This window comes from Ochotona princeps, chromosome 1, assembly GCF_030435755.1.
Source record: "Ochotona princeps isolate mOchPri1 chromosome 1, mOchPri1.hap1, whole genome shotgun sequence".
Taxonomy (NCBI): Eukaryota; Metazoa; Chordata; class Mammalia; order Lagomorpha; family Ochotonidae; genus Ochotona; species Ochotona princeps.
The window spans coordinates 29,554,685-29,567,834 of NC_080832.1; the positions used below are offsets into that span (position 1 = coordinate 29,554,685).

Genomic DNA, 13,150 nt, shown 5'->3' on the forward strand with positions numbered 1-13,150 from the left:
ATATATACAGAGAAGGAGAGACAGAGACAAAGATTTTCTGTCTGATGATTCACTCCCCAAGTGATCGCAATGGCTGATGCCGTGCTGATCCAAACCCAGGAGCCACAAACTCTTCTGTCTCCCATGAGGGTGCAGAGTCCCAAGGCTTTGGGCTGTCCTCTACTGCTTTCCCAGAAAACAAACAGGGAGCTGGATGGGAAGTGGAGCTGCCAGGATTAGAACTGGCGCCCATATGGGATCCCGGGGCGTTCAAGGCGAGGACTTTAGCTGCTAGGCCACCAAGCCAGGCTGTATTACTTCTTTTTATTATTATCATTGTATCATACAGTTCCATAGGCTCTGGGATTTCCCTTATCCCCTCCCTGAATCACCCCCCATCATTGAGTTTCCCTGTATCATTACTATAGTATAGTTCTTGATACACAGTCACATGTCCATCATGGCAGGCATGGACAATGGCAGAGAGTACAGCATCCTAATGTCAAGATATAGTAAACAGTTTCATTGGCAGTCCATCTTTGTCTGGAAGTAGAGATGCATGCTGCATTGTATCCTTACATATAAATTTGATAATCTCCATTACACAGTTACTATACATTCCCTTAAATGAAAAGCCACAATACAAAATAAACAACAGGAAGAAAAACAGTAATTTACAATGCCATGAAGTTAAATAACATGCTATTGGATGACTAATGCATCGCTGAGGAAATGAAAAAGAAAACCAAGAACCTTCTTGAAGAAAATGATGCTTATATGATCTAAGAGTCACTGAAGAATTTAATCAGAAGAAAGTTTTTGAAGAGATGAAATTAACAAAAAAAAAAAAATGAAAATCCATGAGATAGTTTCCACTGATCTTTGTTGGTGAGATGTGTCTCCTGTGGGCAACAAATAGATGGGTTTTGTTTTTTTAATCCAGTCTACCAATCTATGATGTTTGGTTGATGATTTTAAGCCATTTACATTCAGGGTTAGTATGAATGGGAGGTAATTTGGTTCTGTCATTTTAGCAATGGATTGTTCATTGATTTAGTCTTCTGTTGTTATTTTACTGGAATATGCTTCACATTTGTTTTTGGTTTTGGTGGGTGCTGTTCCTCTTTTCCGTCAAGAGACATCTTTGAGTATCATTTGCAGGGCAAGTTTGGAAGAAGCAAATTCTTTTTACTTTTCTTTACTATAGAATAATATTATTTCATTTTCAACGACAAAGGAAAACTTTGTTGGGTACCTTATCCTGGACCAACAATTTTTTGCTTTTAGAGTCTGGAATATGTCGCTCCATTCTCTTCTGGCCTGTAGAGTTCCTGTGAGAAGTCTCCTGTGAGTTTAATTGGCATGCCTTTATATGTCAGTTGACTTTTTTCACGTGCACATTTAAAGATCTTTTTCTTATGTTTGATTGAAGAGAGCTTGATGACCATGTGTTGTGGTGAAGATCATTTGTGGTTAAGCCTTTGGGGAGTTCTGTGCCCCTCCTGCATGTTGTTTCCCAATTCTTTCTCTGAATTAGAGAAAATTTCCCTTATTATTTCATTAAATATATTTGTAAACCCAGCACCTTTCTACACCTTCTGCGACTCCTATAAGTCTTGTATTTGGCTTTTTAATAGTGTCTTTCAGTTCTTGAATACTTGTTTTTGGCCTGATCCAGCTCTGCTTCCAGCTTTTTGTTTATTTCTTCCTGATGACAGGAAATATCTTCTAATTTTGAGATTTTTTTCTTCTGCTTCCTTCATTCTGTTTTGCAGTCTCTCCACTGTATTTTTAATTTGTTCCACTGTATTCTTCATTTCTGATACATCAGGCTTCATTTGATTCATTTCCAGTGTGACATATTCCTTGAATTCCTTGAATACCTACTTTATGTGCTTCTCATTGTTGATAAGAAGTTTTATTTTTTTAAAAAGATTTATTTATTTTATTACAAAGTCAGATATACAGAGAGGAGAGACAGAGAGGAAGATCTTCCATCCGATGATTCACTCCCCAAGTGAGCACCACAGCCGGTGCTGCACCGATCCGAAGCCAGGAACCAGGAACCTCTTCTGGGTCTCCCACACAGGTGCAGGGTCCCAAAGCATTGGGCCCTCCTCGACTGCTTTCCCAGGCCACAAGCAGGGAGCTAGATGGGAAGTGGAGCTGCCGGGATTAGAACCAGCACCCACATGGGATCCCAGCTCATTCAAGGCAAGGACTTCAGCCGCTAGGCCACGCCGCCGGGCCCAAGGATAAGAAGTTTCATAACAAGTGTTCTGAATTCTGTATCTCCCATTTTCTTGATGTCTTCCTTAATGAAGGGAAGGGTTTTACTCCTTTGCAGGGGAGTCTTCAGTAATATTCATTGTGCCTCTGTCTCTTCTTTTGCTCTTGGTCATTGCACTTCTGTTTAGCAGATTCTTTTCCTTGGGGCAGGTTTCTAAGCTCTGTCACCACAGGTCAACAGTTCAGTTTTACTTATTGCAGTTGATACATGGCTCTTTGTTTGCAGTCGGTTGTGCCACTCCCTCCAGCAAGTTCCAGGTCTGGGTTCTTATGTTAGATTTCCCCCATGGTTTCTGTAGCCCCAGCTCCTGGCTCACCAGTTTTCACCTCCTGTGATACTGTGCTGAGGCTGCATTGATGTCAGTAAAACCTTTCTCCCATTTCCGGTTGGACCACGTCCCGGGATTAGGGAGATACCAGGAGTCCTATATTGCTAGGTTGTTGTTAGTGCTGATCTTGCTGGAACCTGTCAGCCTTTATGTCTGAGGGTCACATGGACCTATTTTGCCATTGTCGGTATTGTTTTCCTATGGGACCAGTGCAATACACTGAGCTCAGTGAGTTCTCCCCGAGCTCAGCACATGCGCAGCTCAGCACTGTTGTCCCTACAATCTTAAGTTTTTCCACACTGTATCAAATGGCACTTGATGTGGCACTAATAAGTTCTTGGAATTCTTGATCTGCTAGCCATCCAGTCTGAGGGCTACCCAGACCTGTCTTGGGTAGAACCTGTAGGATGCCATGTAGTTGTAGTTCACTGAGTCAGAAATGAGTACACTCCCAGCTCAGTGCATGCACAGTACTGTCCATAGCCCTTGACTCCTTAAACAAAATGGTTCCAAATTTGGCTCTAGGGGTATACTGGGTTGTGAAATCCACTCTGTTCCCACGCTGTCTGTCTGGTATCTGCTGTTCTGTCTCTGCTCCTGGTCAAATCAAGCAGACCAGCAGGACGGGCAGTTCTTTGTCTGGGTTCACCTCCTGAGATCACCTAGTGAAAGTCCCTTCCCACCTGGTTGCTGGTGTAGTTCCGGCTGTTGGTGCAGTTCCAATTGCTACTTGCTGAATGCCACTGGGGTATGAGTCACTGCAACACCACACCGTTTTGTCCCTTTGCTGTATTGTCAGTCTCCAGGTCCCCCTCTGCTGTTGTTCTGTCCTCTCCTGTTTCCTGCTTCACACTGGCTAATACTTTTCCGTTTGTTTAAACATTCCCTTTCTCTATTTTTTTGCCATCTTGATTCTCCCTAAAAAATAGCTTCAGTTGCTTTGTTTGGAAACCTTTAGGGCAGAAAGATAGGGAACATTGAGGCTTTATTTCATTGCCTTTCTTTGTTTGTAATGTAAGTAATCCAAGATAAGCCTTTTGTTTTTCTTGCAAAATGCCATAGTGGGCACAACGTAGATGGGTTGAGAGAAGTGCATAAAGAAGGAAATGAGAGCTACCATATCATTACTCTTAATGGATAGTCTTGCCCATCGTGTAGTCTGTTTTTTAAAGAACATGATTTTTCCATTTAGGAAATTTATGGGGCCAAAATTTTAAATCTGATTGGAAAAAAATGGGTGTGTTTCCCCTTGAATTCACATGTTGCAGACAGAGAGCAAAGCTGATTTAAAAAAAAAAATAACTAAGCAAGCGAACAAACCAACCATTGGGGCAGGTGTTAGTTGAAGCAGTTAATGTGCTGTTTGGGAAAACTGTATCCCACATGCAACTCCCCAGGTCCAAGTTGCCCTCTGCTCCTAATTTCAACTTCCTGTTCATGTGCATCCTGGAAGGAGCAGATGAAGACACAAGTGTTTGTGTCTCCGGCAACCATGTGGGAGACCTGGACTGAGTTCAGGTTTCTGGCTTCACCATGCACCGGTCTGGTTATTGTGAGCATTTGGGGAGTGAACAAGCAGATGTGAGATTTCTCTGTGTCTCTGTGCCTCTGTATCTCCTTTCCTTCTCACTTTCCTGTCTTCTTTCACTTCTCCTTTTTCCTCCTCCTCTTCCTTTTCTTCTCATTCTTCTCCTTCTCTGTTCAAATCAGCTTTTAAAATAAAAACATGTAAAAACATAGGATTTTACTTCCTTCCTACAAAGCATAGCACGTAGCTTCTTGGAAAGTCAAATTATTGAAAATTCTGCGTGCTAAGTACAGAAAGTTCTTTAAAGTTGTTAGGACTTGCCTGGTAAGAATTGGAGGCCTCTATGTCTTTCAAACCTTTAGCTAGCTTGCCAGGTGGTTCCAAAAGAGCTCAGGATGAGAATGCCTGGAGAGCTGCAGGGTTGCTATCTAAAAGTGCGAGGATTACAGAATAATTTCTGTGGGAAAATTTGGGGCAACAGCCAGAGTAAGTAGGAAGAAGGAAATAGGCAAGGGTAACTTACATGTGGTGAGACTATCATTTTCATTAAGTTTACTTATCCATCTACGTTCATATCCTCAACCAACACAGAAAGTCCTCAACATAATTGCCCATGATCTGTTCATGATACTCGTGTTGCCAGAAATGCTCTGCACATTTCATCTGTAGCAGGGAAGTCCTCCTGGGCAGCTCCAGTGACTTCATATCCTGTGAAATAAAGAGTTGCTTATCTGTGAACCAATGCAACTCCCTTGCCCCTCAACAAGTCCAACGTGTCCCTAGTCACTGCAGTGTAGAGAATACAGGAAACACGTTCACTGACTGCTGTGTATAAAGTACATTTGGCCGAGGTTTGCTGATGAGCTTCTGGCAAGGTGAAGTTGAAGGCAGAATGACAGGAGTCAAGGAGATGTGTTTCAGCACCCACTGAGCTGCAGCGCTGTGCCCCCTGTGAGAGTTCGCTGAATCTCTGCATTGAGCTCTCCCTGGGTTTCCCAACAGTAAATAAAGCAATGCATCCCACTGACCTGTCATCACAAAGGGAATCAGAAGGATGCCCAGAGGGAGGATAGGATAGCACTCCCATTGGGTAATATCAAAAGAATGTTTATGGGGGAGAAATCAGGCCATTACATTGGAAAAGAAAAGTGATTTACAAAAACTTTCACTGATACAATGACCATTGCATTAAATCCCCAGAGGTGATTTAAGCCTCTGTGTTCTTTGTGACATAAAACCAAGCGTCCCCCTTTCTTTCTGCTTGGGGTATCACAAGTCTCTCTGCAGAGAAATTGTGGCCTGCAAGATTCTTGCAGTCTTGCTGTTAAGTCTGTCCTGGAAAGAATCAGACACCTGCAGATTTTTACTTCAATCTCTACAAACTGAAAACTTATGATTTTACGGTTCTGAAACCATTGTTGTAATAACCTCACTTTTAACTCAACAGGCTCCACATTTGGAGGCTGGAACTCGCTGTCAAAACAGTTGCCAGTTGCTGCAGCATCCACTTTGTTGATGTTAGATAACCCAAGGCATCAATTCTTAAATTCTCTCCACTTGATCAGAAAAGAAATGGAAAGTTTCAGCGATGCTACATGTATTTCTGAAAACATCAGTCACAGGGCTTGCCTGGCCACAAGTTCCTACCAGAATGGAGACTGAGGGAGGTCTCTTGCAACCTGCAGTTCATTGAGGAGTTGGCTCAGCTGTGGCCTTGAACCTCTGCCTGAGACCGGCATTCACTCTGGACCCTGCGTTTTTCAGGCAGGCCCTTGGCAGTTTAAATTGAGCATGTGCACAGCTGGCGTTTTGTGCAAACATCTCCTGTCTTCTCGTTAGCAAGATCCTCTACTCCCTGTAAGAGCAAGACAGCTCTTTTCTCTCTGAGCCTGATGTAGCTGGGATAAGCCCAGCAATGATTCTCCCAATCTCCTCCAAGTAATTCTAAGAGGCCATCATGATGAAAGGTGGTGAAGGGATTAGAAAAGTGGAAGTGGTAGGGATAGAAGCCAAAACAAGAAAACGTGAGCTAACTCCTAGACTAAAAGAAAGTGAGAGTACAGCCTTGTGGGTTATATTGCCCCTGGCAGTAGTGTCATTCCATAGTGGAGCATAGGTTCTAGCGCCATCTGCTCTATTTCTTATCCAGTTCCCTGCTAATGCACATGGGGAAGTAGGCTAAGGTGGCTAAAGTACATGGGCCCCTGCCACCCACGTGGGAGACAGGATGAAGTTCCAGGCTCTCAGCTTCACTCTGGCCCATCCTGTCCATTGAGTCCCTCTAGGAAGAGAACAAATCGATAGAAGATTCTCTCTCTCTCTCTCTCTCTCTCTCTCTGCCTTTCAAACAAAACACAAATAAGTCTTTTTTTAAAAAAAGTAAAAGAGAGTATTCCTCTCCTTACCTCCTCTTCATGGCTGTGAAAGCAAAAGGCTATAAGGTGGCTTCAGCTGCACTTGACCCATGCCAAATACCGATGGCAAATACCCATAGCAGAAAGGGACATGAACATGGGAATCTGTAGTATACATTATCTAGCTTAACTATTTTGATTCATATACTTTTATCTTGCATTTGCCCAAGGACAAGTCCTCATTGCAGAGGCTTAAGCAGAATTATGTGGCTGTTCTTCTACCCAGAGCTGGATTTTTTTCCTTCTTGCAAATTCACAAGAGGGTTCTCTGAGCACTAAACTGGTCTCGTCATGTGGAAAGTGATTCCACTAAGGATATAATCTACAAGAACTCAGTGATTTTTTTTTCTGGCATGAGGAGGTAGGGAAAAGGGGGTAAGATGAAATTGTAGGAGAAATGGGGTCTCTTTATTCTTAAACATTTATTTATATTTGGAAAGGCACAATTCACAGTGTGTGAGAGAGAGAAATGGGCCATTGGTTGTTCACTCCCCCAGATAGCTGCAATGGCCAGAGCTTGCCCAGACAGAAGCCAGGAGCTTCCTCCAGGTCTAACTCAAAAGTCCCAAGAACTTGGGTCATCTTCTGCTGCTTTCGCAGGTACATTAGCAGGGAGTTGGATCTTGAAGTACAGCAGGTGAAACATGAACCAACACCCATATGGGATGCTGGAGGTGGCAGCTTTACCTGTTATGTTACAATGCTAGCCCCCAAATATGAGTTCTTTAATAAACATTCTCCATTAACTAGGATAATGAAAGTTATATTGCCTTTATTATAGTCATGTGCCAAGTCTGAAAAGTAACCCTACGCCAACTTGCTTGGAGAAGATATTCAAGAAAAACCATAATGTTCTAATATTCTTCTATAATACTATAATTGTTTGTCTACTTTAAAGTAGCAAATTTATTGCAAGCAGCAATCAAGAGCATGAAGAAAGGCAACTTCTGAGTTAGATGCACAGCTCTACTCAAATTTAGCATAGGCAGTCCAAATAGTTGCTGCCCAGTGGGGCCGGTGTCTGATTTCTAGCCGCTTATTCTAGTCCCTTGCTCTGGACTAGGATGTTGTGGTTGGGTGGAAGAACAATGCTCAGCCAACATGTAATTAGGGCTTGTCAGCACCCAAGTTCTTCCTGTATATATTTGTTTCATTGTTTTATTTAAAATTGACACATACTATGTGCACATATGTATGCATATGATAATATGATACAGGTACAAGAGCACTTAAGGGAGCTGGTGTGGTGGTGCATCGGGTTAAGCTGCCACCTGTGACAGTGGCATCCCATAATGGAGTGCTGCTTCAAGTCCTGGCTGTCCTGCTTCTGATGCAACTCCCTGCCAATGCACCCTAGAAAGCAGAAGTGCAAAGCTCGAGCAGTCGGGCTCCTGTCATCCATGTGGAAGACTCAGATGGAGCTCCTATCTCCTGGCTTCCGCCTAGTGAGCCCCAGCCATGGTGGTCTTTTGGGGAGTGAACCAGTTGATATAGCATCTCTCTTTTTCTTGACTTCTCCCTTTCTTTTTGACACCGATTTTCAAACAAATAAATAGATCTTTAATAAATAAATTGATTTTTAAAAATAAAGAAGAGAGCACTTTGAGAAATTCACAGAAAATAGAAGTGAAGGGGAAGTTTATTTTGGTATGACAAATTTTCAAATCCCTAATCAGTGTTTCAACAGTACATAGTTCCGGGCCCGGCAGCGTGGCCTAGTGGCTAAAGTCCTCACCTTGAATGCCCCAGGATCCCATATGGGCACCGGTTCTAATCCCGGCAGCTCCACTTCCCATCCAGCTCCCTGCTTGTGGCCTGGGAAAGCAGTCGAGGACGGCCCAATGCTTTGGGACCCTGCACCCGCGTGGGAGACCTGGAGAGGGTTCCAGGTTCCTGGCTTCGGATCGGCATAGCACCAGCTGTTGAGGCTCACTTGGGGAGTGAATCATCGGATGGAAGATCTTGCTCTCTGTCTCTCCTTCTCTCTGTATATCTGACTGTAATAAAATAAATAAATCTTAAAAAAAAACAATACATAGTTCCTACGAACTTTCTGTAGTCCCCTCATACACCCCAATATGAACTCCTGCGAATCTGAAGCAGGAAGGACTTAGTTCATGGAGCAGTGTGTATGTTTATCTATTAATTAACAAGTATTTATTGAGCTGCCACCAGGAGAGTACAGTGATTAAAAAGTATGACTTCCAGAGATTGTCAGTTCAGTTTCACCTCTGTCACTTACAAGCCCTGTGCCCTTGGCAAATTATAAATCCTTCTATAGCTCACTTCCCTCTTCTATAAAGAGGGGCAGTAACAGTATCTACTCTGTAGGACTTGGTGAGGTCAGATGAGATAATGTTTGTGAAGTCAGCCTGCAGAAAGCGCGTGTGGCTATTTGATTAGGCAAACTGGCTTGAATGGGCCGTGAGCAAAAGACAACTTAATTCCTCTTCCCTGTCCTTGCTAATGATATCAAACAGGCTCTATAACGTTCCCTGTCACTCAGATCAAGTCTTTTGATCAAATTTGACATAATAATTGCATGAATCTTGTCTGGCCAAATAAACTAACCTAGGCGCTTCACTGAATTCAGAACTTCTCTCTCCACAGCATGCCCCATGCCAGGAAGTCCAGGTGAGAGGAAATCAAGGTGTCAACTCCTTTTGCCCTTCTAGCTCTGTGTCCTGCCCACTCAGTGGCTTTGGTGCCAGACTTCTCCAAGGTCTAGCAGAAAGGAGGTTACAGAACAGGGCTTGATCTCAAGGCAGGCACAGGTGGACTACAGGCCTCTGGTGCCAGATGAGGTTGGCAGATGTTCAAAGCTGGCTGTGTGTTGCTGCCAGGCAGGGCTTCTGAGCAGCCCCTGTCCCCTGTCTGTAGGCCTGTGTCAGACACCAACACTCCACGCATCTCCCCCTCCTCCTCAGGGGGACCACTGTCAAGCTCTCCCGGGGCTCTTCCTAGTTCATTTCTCCCTTGGCCAGAGTCAAGGACAGAGCACATCCCCTAGCTCTCCTGTCCCACTGAAGTTAGGAAATGCTCCTGGTCCCCACTGCAGACCCAGAGAGAGATCAGGGGGAGGGAGAACAGGCTGGCCTCAGTTTCCCTGGGTATTTGCTCATTGTGTTCCCTTCCACCCCTTGCTTCTAGTGCCCTGGCTGGTGCTCAGTGAGATCTTCCCTGGTGGCATTAGAGGAAGAGCCATGGCATTAACTTCCAGCATGAACTGGGGCATCAATCTCCTCATCTCTCTGACATTTTTGACAGTAACTGGTAAGATCCCTCTGTTTTCCCCAAAATCCAATCAGAACAAGTGTCAGGACACACATGCACCTCGGCTGCACTGAGTGATTTCACACACTCAGGACTTAAGAGAAAGTCAGGGAACCTGTTGCATCCATCACCCAATTCAAGTGGTTCTCAATATTCATTTATTCATGACCTCACCTGGGCTCCCCTGCCTATCAAGCTTTTTCAGGTTGTGTCCCATATGTAATGTCATTTGGTTAGTAAGATCTCAGCCGTGTCCTTTACAAAGTACAACACTCTGGGAAACATGACCATAGTATCACGCTCATGCTGGGAAATAGTAATCATCACCCTTCAGAATCTAATATCCATTGTGCCTTCAGTCCTCCACTGCTCTTGTCATCATGCATTATACTTTGAAATACGATTCATAAACGTAATTTACAGTTGATGGCTGTGTCTCATAATTTGTAGGTCTCATGTCCTGCCCCTGCATTTTTACTGCAGAAACTGGGTCACTTGTTTCATAGAATTTTCCACAAGCTGGATGGTGTTGATTATGTTCAAGCCTCACTTCCCTTTGTCCTTCATGTTTGCTGTAAGTTGGGTTAGGCATTACTGCGTGAGTGTCATCTCTTTCACCAGTGAATATGCCTCCTGCCTCCACAGCAAGCATCGCAAGGCCCAAATTGTCTCCACGTTGCCCAGTTGGCCCCTTGCGTGGTCATTCCCAGATCCATTTTTGTTTTGTGATTTCTTTTTGTTTTTGTTTTTGGATCATTTCTTCTACTACATTTCTCTAAAGATAATTTTTCCCCAATAGTTATTGATACCCTGCTCTGTGGACCACAGAAGAAAATCAAGATAAGTGCATGAAATTTCATGTGGTAGTCCCCCATCAGCTTCCAAAATGACCAATGAGTTGGGTTTTCTTTTTCTTAATATAATCTTGTAATGCATTGGGTTTTATTTTGTCCATGTATATACAAAAGGTGCTACAAAGTGTGCATGGAAAAATGGAATTTAAAAGATAATTTTTGAAAGTTTTATATAATTTGTCATGAAAAAGTTCATGGCAATGTGAATTAAAAAATGTTCATGGAGTTCAAAAAGTTTTTCAATAAACTTATCCTTTAATTCTGTTTTCCCTTTTCTCTTGTTTTGGAAATGTCACACAGCGAGAGTGAGAGAGAGTGAGAGATCTTTTTCCCATTGGCTCATCACCCAGATGGCAGCACAGGTCAGGATTGGCTCAGACTGGGTTTAGGAGCTTGGAATGTCTTCTTATTTGGGACTCCCTCGTGGATGGTAGGCACCCAAGTACTTTAGCCATTTTCTGCTGCTTTCTCAGATGCAAGAACAGGGAGCCGAATTAGAACTGGCGCAGCTAGGACTTTACGACTGATCTGATAGCAAATGTTGGTGGTGACTAGAGCCACTGTGCTACAAAGCGGACCCTCAATTCCATTTGTATGAAGTTTTCATATTTGGGGTGTGTGATATGGCTACAATCAATAAAATCCAGACCGGAGTTGATGTTATAGAGGGTTAAGCTACCTCCCGTGGTGCTGACACATTTGAATCCCAGCTGTTCCATTTCCATTTCCCTGCTAATAGGCCTGCAGAAGCAGGAAAAGATGGCCCAAGTTCTTGGGCCCTTACAATCATTTGAGAGATTTGGAAAAAAAAAAATTCCTTGTTCCTAGGTTTGAATCAGCCCAGCTCCAGCTGTTATAGCCATTTTGGAATAAAACAGAAAATGAAAGCTCTTTCTCTTTGTCTGTCTGTAATTATGCCTTTCAAATAAACAAAAATAAATTAAAAAATAAAATCCAGACTGAGAAATTCTTTTTTTAAAAGATTTTTTGTTGTTGTTTTGGTTTTGGTTTGGTTTGGTGAAAAGGCAGATTTTTAGAGAAAAGACACTCCCTGTATGGTCACAATAGTCACAGTTGTGTTGATATGAGTCTGGAGCCAGGAGCTTCTTCCGGGTCTCCCATGTGGGCGCAGGATCCCAAGGCCTTGGGCCATCCTCTGCTGCTTTTCCAGACCACAGGCAGGGAGCTGTATGGGAAGTGGAGCGGCTGAGACACTCACTGGAACCCATATGGGATACTGGTGCTTGAAGGTGGATTAGCCAGCTGAGCCAGTATGCCAGCCCCATAGACTGAAAAATTCTATGAAAGAAATGACCCAATTTCTCCATTTCTGTATCTCTCTATTCATACACAAATATAGTTAAATTTTCAAAAACATTTACTCAAAACTGTCTTTTTATATATGTACATACAAATACACATATGTATGTATTACAGGTACACTTAATATGGCCATATTTGGAAATTTTCTTTTGGAGTTGTTAATTAAGCATGGTTAGAATTTACAGGTAGATTTAAAAAATATTTATGCTCTAGATTTTTAGAAATAGCACAAGATTAAAAGAAACAAAGTGATTATTAGTTTAAGTGTGCACCTTTCACTTAACACACACACACACACACACACACTCTTCTAAGAGAAATACAAAAGAAAGAAGGCGACAATGAATCAAGGCGGCATGAACCTTTGGGATGTCACGGTAACATACTGTCTGAGTTAAGGAAGAATGAGAAGCTGCTTGCAGGAGCTCTCAGACAAATGTCAGCAAAAGAGAGTCAATAAAATAAAGCCTCGGATGATCTAAAGCCATTTCATTGGAATGCTTGACATCCACTACTCACTTCCAAAAATCAATTTTCTAAGCAAAAGATAGAGAGGCCTCAAAGATGCAGGGTTCTACTTGGCAACAGCTCTTGGTTACCAACATTTTGATGGGACTGCAGCTATATCCATCAAAGCAGATGGCTCCTGATAGAAGCAGTGGCCACAGCACCGCCACAATGCCACAGTCAGCTTGGAGGAATGTTTTCTGAGCAGGTAGTTTGACAATGATGATGTATCCATCAAAGGTGACTTGGATCAGAGACTTCTCAGAGAAACGGCAGAGGTGTATTCAACTATTTGTTACTAAGGGGTGGGGGAGTTGATTCAATGTGTGTGTTGCCAAAGGAAGAAGCAAGCAGGGCCTCTGAAAGGCAGGCGTGGGTTTGCTCTGGAACAGAGCAAGCTCCCTCTGTTGACATGGAGAAGCTCGGAGACACAGAGCCCAGGTTCCTGGCTCTCTGTTCCTGAAAGCGCTCAACCAGCAGGACAGGGTTACTGAAACAGCCTTTTGGATTCCTTCATTTCCTCTATTCTAATGTTCCAAAGTGGGATTAGGAGCCAATTCCACAAGCACTTTACTAAGCAATCAGCCGGACGGAGAGCAAGACACAGGGAGATGGGCACCACATGGACATTGCCTTTATAAAGCACTGCAGGCT

The 13,150-nt window shown here is 43.2% G+C and overlaps 1 protein-coding gene across 1 annotated transcript in view; it reads left to right on the forward strand.

Annotated features, from left to right (window-relative positions):
• SLC2A12 (solute carrier family 2 member 12) overlaps positions 1–13,150 on the forward strand; it is a 64,092-nt gene that overhangs the window by 37,006 nt on the left and 13,936 nt on the right. The window contains exon 3 of the mRNA XM_004587330.2: positions 9,690–9,812. Coding sequence (XP_004587387.2) covers positions 9,690–9,812 — 123 coding nt within the window. The remainder of the gene's footprint in view (positions 1–9,689; positions 9,813–13,150) is intronic.